We start from the raw sequence: 11971 nt of genomic DNA, 5'->3' as shown, positions 1-11971 counted from the left end.
TTGCCAAGGTGTGTATCGATACTATTTCCAAGCCAGATGCAATAACTGTGAGTGCCAACAAGTTTTTAGGCTTATTTTCCCCTTTTTTTTCCAGTTCACACTTTTGTATGTATGCTGACTGATACGCATACTCTTATGCAGTTGTGCATAAGAATAGATTTACTTGAAGCAACTTCTGCAGTGCTGCATAACAAGTATTTAGGCTTATTTTCCCCTTTTTTTTGCAGTTCACACTTTTGTATGTATGCTGACTCATACGCATAATCTTATGCAGTTGTGCAAAAGAATAGCTTTACTTGAAGCAACTTTTTTTGTCCGATATAACTTTTTCCTGAATTATGTGAACACAAACCGGCTTATGAATGGATATGCACTTTCAGTTCATCATTTGTTTGTATATGTGTGGGTGGCTTTTGTTCTGTTATATGTGAATGCACAGGGGACTTCTCGCAAGGTCAGCTGAAGCACCAGTAGCCAGCCGGGGAAATATCAATCCCTGGTAAGTATTTCACTTGGTTATATTTGTACTATAAAGTTTAAGAGGCGTGGTTTCTGACCTTCAATTTATACTTGCGAGGTATTATGCTGGTGGGAAGTGAACTACAGCTGGATTGGCATCAACTTGTGTACCTGCTATAATACCGGGTAAGTACTTAACTTGTATATTTCTAGATTCCATGTTTCTTACGGGACTCTTGTTTGTTGCGCGTGTGAGAGAGCTTATGGACTTTGGTTTGTTTCAGGACCAATTGCAATGATGGCCTGGATCAGTGGTTGCATTTTCAGTTGAAGCTCTTGATGACTAAATCATGGGCTTGTTCTTATTACAAAACCACAGTAAGTATTTCTCATTATTCTTCTCCCCAATTTATATTTTTTTGAAGTTTTTTCTGCTTTTAACATAGGTTGGTATATATGCTTAGGAAGTTTAAACTTAGCAGATACTTTTCATCTATAACTTTATGCACGGATTTCGAACTTGAAGTCTTAAAATTTGCAGCTTCAAGTTGGTTTATCAGCTCTAGTTGTGAACATAGAAAATTTGCAGTAAGTTTCTATGTACAGTCTAAGTTATATAAATTTGTGAACATAGGAATTTCTATGAACTGATACTTATGGGAATTTGTATACATTCCCCTACTATTTGATACTTAGAATAATTTAAGTTCTATTTTGTATGAATCCTTTGTATGAATCCATTTGAATGTGATTAGAATTGATTTAATGGACATGAATTTGATTGAAAAAAAATAATGTTGATTGTGAAGGAGAAATGAAAGGTGTATGCAGGTAGTTATTTTGAATTCCGGCGTATTCCGGCCGAGAATGAGCTGCCGGTCAACCTTGACCTGGTCAAAATTGGTCATTGCTGACTGATTTTGACCAGGTCAAGGTTGACCGGCAGTAATTTTTTTACTGTTGCAAAAAATTCGTAACGGCTTCAGCTTGTTACAACGTTATGTTACTAAATAAATTCGTAACGGCTCTAGCATGTTACGACAGTGCCACGTAGTAACGACTCTTCTCTGTTACAAGAGCCGTTACAAAAAAAAATCGTAACGGCTGCTGGGCCGTTACAAAAAATTTGTAGCACCCCTTTTCGTAATTGTCCTAAACAGTTACAACCCCGATTCGTAACGCTCAATAACCGTTTCGAATCGGAAAAAATGGTGTAGTGTTTGTAATTATTCTTTTATTTGTGGATGATATACTGTCGCTATCTTCCGTATTCTTTGTTTGAATGGCCTTACATTTTAACAATCTCCAATTTATGACATGCAACCGAAGGATCGATCCCAGACATTTCATCCATACTCCATGCGAAGATATCTATTTATTATCGCAATAAATTTATTGTTCTTTCCTCTTCCTCGGCATCCATTTTCGTTCCAATCCTTAATATCTTTGGCTCTTCTGTAGTTCTGATATTCACCCCCTTTGTTGGTTCTGATGCTGTATAACTTGGCTTAGATTCTCCTACTGGGTAGGTTCTTTTATCTCATGCATCGGTTCATCTTCTGTGTCCGGAATTTCGCTAGGTATACCTCTTCCTTCTGTAACTCGTATCTCATAGACTCGGAACTCTTCTTCTTTCTTCAATTCTTTAGCTTTTCTCCTACGATCCTTTCTTTTCTTTGGTCGACTTTCACAATATATCACTTCTTTCTGATAACAACTTTTCGCACTATTCATACCTCCTCTAATTTCGCCAATTCCACTCGGCATTGGAAATCTGATACATTGATGAAATGTTGACGCAACTGCTTTTATGGAATGTATCCATGGTCCTCCCAGTAACATATTATAAGGTGACTCCATTTCAACCACACATAAGGTCACTTGAGTTTCAATTTCTCCTAATAAAATTCACAACACTATTTCCCCTCTTGGTTTTGTTAATGATTTTCCAAAACTATGTATATTATAAGCTGAACAAGTCATTTCTTCATCTTTATTTCCCATCCCTTTAAAATCATGATAAAATAAAATATCTATTGAACTGCCTGTATCCACCAATGTTCTGTTCATCATCCATATATCTGAAGATGTCGCTACCAAATCCTTCTCCCTTCGCGTTGTGGTTACTGTTACTACCAATGGATCTGTATGATTAACATTTTCTTTTGGTACTTCTGTCGTTGTGAATGTGATCTTTTTTTTTTCCCATTCTTTTAACGGAGATAACTTCTTTACCATCATAATCTTCTTTCCTTCACAATCTCTTTTGTGAATTCTTCCTCTGATGTTGCTATGAAATTCTTCAGTTAATGATTTGTTTATTACATTACATTCCAATTCTTTCTTTGTTTCTATTATCTTGATCTTTCTCCAATCATCGCTTTCCTCCATCATCTTTGAAATATTGCAACTTCGAATAATTCTTTTAGGTTTTGAGTAATCACCAGAATAATCTTCAAATTTATTTTTCAAGAACTTTTACCAACAAGAACTATCCAGACTGATTTCTAGCACCAAAATGTAGTTGTAGGCTTCCCTACAACCATCCCCCTGTTAAGAATCTAAGAATAATTAATCAAACACAAGTAATCTAAAATATTCTTTATTAATCTTGCTCACAAATTATATAAGATAGATAAAGAACGCTTGAAGACTGGTGATAAAACAAACTAACTCTCTCTCAGACTTTCTCTCTCTTACAATACTTTTTCACCACTCCCAAAAGATCTCTCCTTCAACTCAAGCTATCTGGTCCTTTATATAGAGAACCATGACAGCTAAGCTTCCCACTTCTTTCGGATCTGTCTTGCGATCGTCTCGCAAACTCATAAATTCTTCTTCGCTAGCATTCTTCATTCTCTCCAAGTCTTCACACTTTTTTCATGCTCAAGCTGACATCACTTACTACGTCATTCTTCTATTCTTCTGCGACATTATCGCTATCCCTTGCTAGTTATAAAATCGTTGGATCATTATAGCTGCGATATTTGTTCCTACACTCGACTTGTATGTTTGTAGACCAAACTGAAACTAAGAAACTAATTTTATTGGTATATAATTTATAATTAAAAAAACATTTTAGGATGACTATTTAACCAGAAGTAAAAAATTTAATCACATAAGTGTATTATAAAACAAGTTTGTAGACTTTTAAACAAAAATCAACACATAAAACACTGGTTAAACAACTACCAATTGAAAATTTTAACTGAATAATTGTATTTAAATACAAAGTATATCCAAAATCAAACAAAAACCAATCAACAAAATTCTGGTTAGAGAGTTACCTATGGGAGTTCTAGTTCGGAAATATCATTCGGATACGTTCGCGAATCATTCGTGAGGTCCATATAATCCGCAAGTTAGGTTCGGAGTTCAAATAGTTCTGAAGTATCATTGGGATTCGGAAGTCCTCATTTTTCCATTTTAGCAAATTACTTTTGTTTAGAGAACAGATCTGTTAATGGAAGAACAAATCGACAACAACTGGACGAGATGATAACGAGAAATTTATGGAGGAGATAAGAAAAGAGACGAGAGAGAAGATTGGAAGAGAAGAGGCAAGAGAAAACCAGTTCTTCAGTGGCGGAAAAAATGGTAAGCGAAGAAACTGACGAAAATAGAAGATACGGCTCAAAAATAGGAATAAAAAAATAGTAAAAATCTTTTTTCTTCTATTTTATTTAGATATTGGCGAAATAAGTGCGGGAGAGTGGGCGGGAGTGAAAAAAATAGTGGAGCTAATTTCTCAAACTATTTTTGACGGCTGGGTAACCGTAGCCATTATTTTTCCTGAGTTATTTTTCCCATTGTCGGAAACCCGGAACTGACGAAGGAAAACTATTCCTTCGACTAAACCTACTATTTAACCACTATTTGTGAAGCCCTTATAAAAAAAACCTCACTAATAAGACCTGTTTTTGTAGTGGTTATAAGACTCTATGACAATGTCGAGTAACAATTTGTGATGATTACAGAAAGTGATGTTGTTTTTGTCGTCGACCCCCTACTGCTACAACAGTTTTCTAGTTATAGTATAATCAGGAGAAGTGATACCCTAGTTCTTCTCTATGCCAGAGAAGATGTCTACAGATTTGGTTATAGTATAGTCGGGAGAATCATGTAGCGTTACAAAGTATCACAGATATCTTTCGAAGACCAATCATATAGAAAAGTATTGGTAGTGTGACGGATATAATAAATTTAACCCCTGAAAAATTAATGAGTGATAAATTTTCTTTAATCAATAAACTGACTGAACAATAAGTTGGTCTATTGGAAAAACCCTAAACAACTCGAAATCGAAAAGACTTTAAAACAAAAACTTTAAACTTCAGAAAATAGCAAATATATATAGAAATAAATTAAATTGACTTTCAAAAACTTGAACGATAGAATTCGATTAAAATCTTTTCATATGCCTCTGGGGTTAGCACGTTTCTTCTCTCTTGAACTGTTTTAGGATCTGCACCATCATCATCAATAACTTTCGCATCAATTAATAATTTTCTCATAAGTCTAATTTCACTATCGTCTGGTATCGGGAACTCATCTTTCTCCAACAAACTTTCAACAGACAATTCATATTCCATGGAAACTTTTCTAAGTTCTTTCATTTGTTCACCAAGATATTGCATTGAATTTGTATCTACGATTGTTCTCTCAAGAGAATCTGTTAATCTATTTAGTTTCTCCGCTGATTTTCTAAGAGTTTCCCTAAGTTCTGCACCAATTGCCATTGAATCCTCCGTAGATCGATTAAGACTTTTATATATCTCTATATCTGGCTTAGCCGATCAAAAATACAATTAATCTCTCTCTGTATATAAATCATCTATGAAAAATATATATCCAGCGTTATTACCCTTATATATATATATATATATATATCATGAGAAATTATGGTATCGGATAACGATTGGTATTTCTTGTTTGACAAGTTTCTCTCAATTGATTGCGTCATTGTCTGTATCGGATAAATTTTCCTTTATTACGGTAAGACGAGCAAATTGGAATAACACAACTAGGGTTTCGAATCTAAGTTATTTTGCAAGACTATAACTATATCATACATAGAGTAGAGTTACATATATGTTGAGCTCCTAATGTACTTGATCTTCTGCCTTCAGTTTCAGAATGTGGAAATGTCTATGTCCAATACATGTCTTCATTCTCATTTGTAGTTCCCAATCTAAAATTTCATTAACATTTCAATAATTTCAGGGTGGATCCACAAAATATCATCTAAGCTTGAGGTGGCTACAAGTTACAAGTATTTAAGACTGATCGTGATCTTGTCAGTTTGATTCATTTCATCAAAGCAATACAACCAAATCTTCGTTCCACTTCAATAATAATCTTGTGGAACCTCCCTCCGCACATGGGTCCAGATCGGAGAGAGGTTCATATTGCCACTTTTAAGACATGTCTCTCGTAGTTGTTAGTTTTTTCCCATTCTCAGTCATTTTACAGAAAAAACTTTGTTAAACAATCCCAGGACTTGGGCAGAAAAATAATGACGAACGTTTTGAAGTTAAACAATCTTTCCTGGCACGTTTTCTGCTTTGAACTGAAGTTGTTGAAAAGGCGGGATTTCTGTAAATCATTAGGATATGTACCGAGTTTTCCTTTGCGTCAACAGTAAAAATTTATGTAGAGACTTGATCTTGAGCATATCTTACATGCTTAATAGGGAAAAAAGAATAAAGAAAGTTCACTTTAATAGTATGTTATCAATTTTTATGTGTTGCAATATTCTGAATCTCTAAGTTCTGAATTTCGGGCTAAAGGTTATCATTGCGATTTTGGCTTAATGCATTTACAATGGTTACAAGTTCAACGGAAAGCTTTGGCTAGGGGAGATGTGATGTCTACAGAAGTTAATCGTACTTGGAATGGCGGGATTGGAAAGACTACACTTGCTCAGCTCCTTGGCAGTGATGAATTGGTAAATGGGAACACCTCTAAGATTGTTCTCGAACACTTCTTGTCTTTCTCACTCATCTAGAGTTTTCCATAAACAATCTCACTGGTTCAATCCCTGCTTCTTTCCCTATTTAAAAACCAACTTTCTGGCAGCATTCCTCGAGAAATCGGAAGGCTAAGTTCTTTAGCAGACTTGGATCTGTCCGAGAACAATCCTAGAGGTTCTATCCCTGCTTCAGTATGCAACTTGACTAACTTGACCTATTTACACAATAAGTCAAGTCTAATTCAAAAGGACCACAACAAAAGGAAATATAAAGCAAAACACAAACCATCAAATAACCAGGCATTAAGGAAGACCAAATAAAATTCGATCAAGATTTTAACAGGATTATCACTATTAAAACCAAGACTTAAGATCACATCACCATCAAACCAATTGTGGAATCAAAACAATCGCGGACTGGAAAATTCTTGCTCGGCACATTCAGGTATTGAACTTATTGAATAAAAGAAGTGGTTTATAAACTAAAATCAAATGGGTAGCTAGCAATCTTTAAATTTGTATGACATTAATGGCTTAAAGTTAAGGACAGAACCTCACGCAATTTTAGATTTAAGGACAGAACACTTAAACCTTCGACTAAACTAGGACGGAGGGACTACATACCACACACACGAGATAGCTAGAACTGGAGTCGCATTCAAATTTTTCACTTTATATGTACATGATGACAAAACTCTATTATTGACTATTTTTCTAAGTTCTACTTAGCAGCAACATTATAAGGTACCAGAAGTATTTGAAGAAAATAAGACTTTTATGAGCACATAGTTACTAAGAAAAATCCCCTTCCGGTGCCACCATCTATTCTGAATGCTCTGTCACAGCCTTTGGTATCATGGCACTGCTAGCTATTCCTTTATAATACAATTCCACAAGGGTTTTTAAATGCGTTTTCTAAACACCCACATTTAAAATACATGTCCATATTGGTCTTGGCTGGTATCGAATTCACTCTTCTTTATATGTTCGTGTATTACCCTCGAGTCTTGGCTCTAGAGCTCCCATGTACTACACAAGCTAATAACATACTAAAACTGCAACTCAAATACTTCACAAGCATCACCTGAACCCCGCAAAACACAGTAATCAAAGTATCCTGGAAACAAAACGATTTCTCCAAAATTCTTAGCAATCTGAAATATTTACATACATATCAACGAAATTACGAAAGATAGATTTTGATGGAATTGTATGAAACCGTGATATTGAAGAAGTACTAGTAAAATCTGTGAGGTTGGAGTAAGATTTTATAAGTTTTCACAATAATTTGATTGAAATTCGAGGAAGAGATTTGAGAGAAATGGAGGAGTCTCCCTCCCCCGTCGGTTAGTCTAGCGTGCAGTAATTAATAGAGCGTTCTTCAGTAAATAACAGAGTAATGTCATAGTCCGCGAGTTATAATCCCAAAGATGTCATTATCCATCCAAAAAAACTCATCAAAACAAAAGTAACACAAAAACCCCAATAAAACAAAAATAACACAAAAACCTCAAAGAATTTGATGAAACCAATTATGACTTCATCACAAAATTTGACGAAACATCATAGAAGTTTAATGAAACCAATTTTAAAATTTGGGTTTTTTTAATCAATTTCTAAAAATTTGAGATTTTTGTATCAATTTATTTTAAGATGGAGTTTTAATGATCCCAACATTTGAGCGGGTTTTTTGTACCACTATTTTGGTCACCTTGGATTTTTATGACAAATTATAATCTCTTTGCCTTGAGTGGTCTTCATTAATCTCATACTTTGAAACAATAAATTTTTATAAGAAGAAAGAAATAAGTGCAATTCTTAGTAGGCAAAATTTGTGTAGCAGAATAACATATTACTATAATTAATTATAAATCTTATGGTTTTTGTAGCAAGTAGTGATCGTCAGTCACTAGGTTTAGAATCAAATTGCATTCAGGACTCGACCACTAGAAGTTCGTGTGACATGTCATGTGTCAGTGGAAAAACTGAATCAATCAAGATACAACTTGACAGGAAGGGAAGGTCTAAAACCATTCCCATCGAAGAATAGTATCCCTCGTAGTTGTCCGTAAATCAGCACCTCTCTAACGCCTATCCAGGGAAAATGACTTGTTGTGATAGAATACTTATCTCCTTTGATTAAGTTTTAAAATTGATCAGATAAGACCCAAATTATACTCAGCCACGCTTAGCCTTCCCCGACTTGTATGTTTGTAGACCAAAATGAAAATAAGAAACGTCAGAAGATGGGCAGACAGAGAACCACAAATATTGGTAAAACATATCAGTTTATATGTAAACCAAATCTTACGAATCAAACAATATTTTTTTTCTTATAGAAAAAATGAAATATATTACATCCAAGACCTCTATCTTGCTGGTTGAGGTTGAAGATTTTTCTAAAATAATTATTTTTAGTTGACTTGAAATTAACTAGTCTTCCGAATCAAACAAAACATGACTTTATTATATGAACCCCTTCTACCTGGTTAGCTAATCATCAGCCAAAAATCAAAACTCTTATTCGATTGTTTAAAATGTCTCAACGAGTAAAAGTTGTCCCTAATACTTTACTGGTACTGTTCGCAATACTGTTGGTTTCATCTTCTAGTAGTTCTTCTTTTTCTTCAACTCATAATAAGCAACATTTACAAGAAGTAGTTGCTCTTTTAAAATGGAAATCTACCCTTGCTAATCAAACTACATCTCTCCTCTCTTCCTGGAAGATGAATTCTACTGTGAGTACAATGAGTCCATGCAAATGGTATGGAATCACTTGCAACAAAGAGGGAAGCGTTGCTGAACTGAATGTAACAGATTTGGGTTTACAAGGTACGCTCTATAAGTTCAACTTTTCATCTTTCTCAAACATTGTTAGACTTGACTTGAGCAAGAACAAACTCTTTGGAAGTATTCCGTCCCAAATCAGTGATCTTACAAAACTCACCCACCTTGTTCTTTCCTTCAATGAACTTTCTGGATATATTCCACCACAAATGACCTTTCTCACAAGTCTGTTATATTTAGACCTTTTTGAGAATCATATTAGTGGTTTCATCCCTCAAGAAATTGGTAATTTAAATTTTCTCACTTATCTTGATTTGTCTTATAACAATCTCAGTGGTTCAATCCCTGCTTCTTTACTCAATTTGACTAAGCTGGGTAGTCTTTTCCTTAATAGTAACCAACTTTCTGGCATCATTCCTCGAGACATCGGAAGGCTGAGTTCTCTAACAACCTTGGATCTGTCCCTGAACAATCTCACAGGTTCAATCCCTACTTCAGTATGCAATTTGACCAGCTTGACCTATTTAGCATTTCCTGGAAATAGCCTTTCTGACAACCTACCTCGAGAAATTGGTGCTCTAAGGTCCCTTACTGGATTCTTTTTGGGCAAAAACAATCTTAGTGGTTCAATCCCTTCTTCATTAACCAATTTAACTAGCCTGGTGGATCTTGAACTATTTGGTAACCAACTCTCTGGAATCATTCCTCAAGATATAGGAAGGCTACACTCTCTAACAAGATTAGGTTTTTCAAAAAACAATTTCTCTGGAATCATTCCTCAAGATATAGGAAGGCTACGGTCTCTTACAAAATTAAGTTTTGCAGGAAACAATTTCAATGGTTCAATCCCTACTTCTTTAACCAATTTGACTAGCTTGACATTTATTTCCCTAGCAAACAATCAACTTTCTGGCATCATTCCTCGAGATATAGGAAGGCTAAGCGCTCTTACATCCTTGGAATTTTCCACAAACAATTTATTTGGTCGAATCCCTATTTCCATATGCAACTTGACCAACCTCACTTATTTATCATTTTATGGGAATCAACTTTCTGGTATCATTCCTCGTGATTTAGGAAACCTGAGGTCTTTAAGTAATTTGAGCAATTTAAGAATATTAAGTCTTTCCAACAATCACTTAACTGGGTCATTACCAATAGAATTGAACAATCTAATCCAGTTGAAACAATTAGATTTGGGTAATAACTCTCTTTCTGGGAATATTCCTACCACTGTATGGCATTGTAAGAATCTTACATATCTGAATCTTTGCTCCAACAATCTCACAGGAAATATTTCAAATGAGATTGGAACAGCTGGAGAATTGAGGTATCTAATATTAAATGAAAACAACTTTAGTGGCACCCCTCCTAAATCCATCGGTAACCTTCAATACTTGAAAGTTCTCCACTTAGCGAACAACAAGTTTGAAGGCGATATACCTACCGAATTTTGTTCATTACGAGACCTTCGTATCCTTTCTTTAAAGTCGAACAAATTTAATGGATCAATCCCTATGGAGATAAATCATTTGCATCAGCTTCGTATCTTGGACTTATCACAAAATAGTCTTAACAAGCAAATTCCTAGCAGCATGTGGAACCTGAAGAAGCTAACAAGTAGAGTTAATGACACATTCTCGATTGACGATGTTGTCTCAAGCTTTGGAGTGGAGATGGTGATCAAAGGGAACATCCTCGAGGTTGAGGTACTATCCAGCTATACCTCAGCAATCGATCTATCATGCAATAACCTTGATGGAAACATTTCAAAAGAGATAAGTTTACTAAAAGGACTTTATATGCTTAATTTGTCCCACAATCATTTCACAGGTAATATCCCTGCCAATATCGGAGACATGTCGAGTTTAGAGTCTTTGGATTTAAGTTGGAATGGATTGGATGGACATACCCCACAATCTTTGTCATCAATGGACTCTCTAGCATTTCTGAACTTATCTTACAATAAGCTAAGTGGCAAGATTCCAAGAGGAGGTCACTTTGAGACATTGAGTTGGGATGGTTCAGCTGTTCTCGGGAACGATTTATTGTGCGGATTCCCTACAAATAAAGATTGCGAGGGTGAAAGTAATACTAGTGTTGGTGACACTAATCCTATAACTGAAGTTGAAGAAGGTGATCAAGAGGATGCAAAAGAGAGAATATTGTTTTATGGTGTTATTGCTTTAGGGTTCGGAGTTGGATTCTGGGGTTTGTTTATTATTTTGCTTCTTAAAAAACATAAATGGTGGTTTGGATATTGGAGGGTTATCGATTCTGTTGTAATTAGAATAATCGCTTGTATTTACAAAAACTGATGGTAATAAAGTAGAAGTATTCTGGTTTTCGGTCATAATAAGCATTGGCACATTTTAGTTGATGAATTCATTTAGGTTGATCAAATCCATGTTCTCTTTTTCTGGATAAGTTATGTAATTCCTTACCAGTCTTAATCGCAATGCATAAATCGAATTTACGATCTACTAAAGCATTAGCATAAGTTGGGAATTATCTTCTGCTTCAACAGTTATATGATTTTGACGCAGCATTCCTTTCCCTACTAAAGACATCTCAGAGGCCCTTAAAGGGGTCGAACCATCAGTTATAATGTTTTTTTTATTTTTTTGTGTTTGGAATCCATGTGCCAAAGAGAATAAGGTAATACGTGATTCACAAAATCAAAAACTATAAGAAGGGACTAATGCTTATGCTTTTGGTTATGATTCTAAGATTAGTCCATCGTATATATTTTTG

General features: G+C 35.0%; 1 protein-coding gene across 3 annotated transcripts; it reads left to right on the top strand.

Moving 5' to 3' along the window:
• Positions 1-8948: 8948 nt before the first annotated feature.
• LOC113293946 (probable leucine-rich repeat receptor-like protein kinase At5g63930) lies at positions 8949-11567 on the top strand. 3 transcript variants are annotated; one of them, XM_026542387.1, is made up of 2 exons: positions 8949-9262; positions 10508-11567. In XM_026542387.1, the coding sequence occupies exons 1-2, from the start codon at positions 8968-8970 to the stop codon at positions 11533-11535; spliced, it is 1323 nt and encodes a 440-aa protein (XP_026398172.1). In that variant the 5' UTR covers positions 8949-8967; the 3' UTR covers positions 11536-11567. The 3 variants fall into 3 exon arrangements, with proteins under 3 accessions (XP_026398172.1, XP_026398173.1, XP_026398170.1); XM_026542388.1 differs by lacking the exon at positions 8949-9262 and adding an exon at positions 9269-9697; XM_026542385.1 differs by lacking the exon at positions 8949-9262 and having other exon boundaries at positions 9269-10926; positions 11051-11189.
• Positions 11568-11971: the final 404 nt, after the last annotated feature.

The sequence above is a fragment of the Papaver somniferum genome, chromosome 7, assembly GCF_003573695.1.
Source record: "Papaver somniferum cultivar HN1 chromosome 7, ASM357369v1, whole genome shotgun sequence".
Taxonomy (NCBI): Eukaryota; Viridiplantae; Streptophyta; class Magnoliopsida; order Ranunculales; family Papaveraceae; genus Papaver; species Papaver somniferum.
The sequence above is the reverse complement of the archived record's forward strand: the minus strand, read 5'-3'. Positions and strand labels throughout refer to the sequence as shown.

Coding starts and splice junctions, on each gene's coding strand:
- LOC113293946 (XM_026542385.1), top strand. CDS start 9,427: ATGACCTTTCTCACAAGTCTGTTATATTTAGACCTTTTTGAGAATCAT. Junction 10,927..11,050: donor GGAACATCCTCGAGGTTGAG/GTACTATCCAGC, acceptor ATCATTTCACAG/GTAATATCCCTGCCAATATC.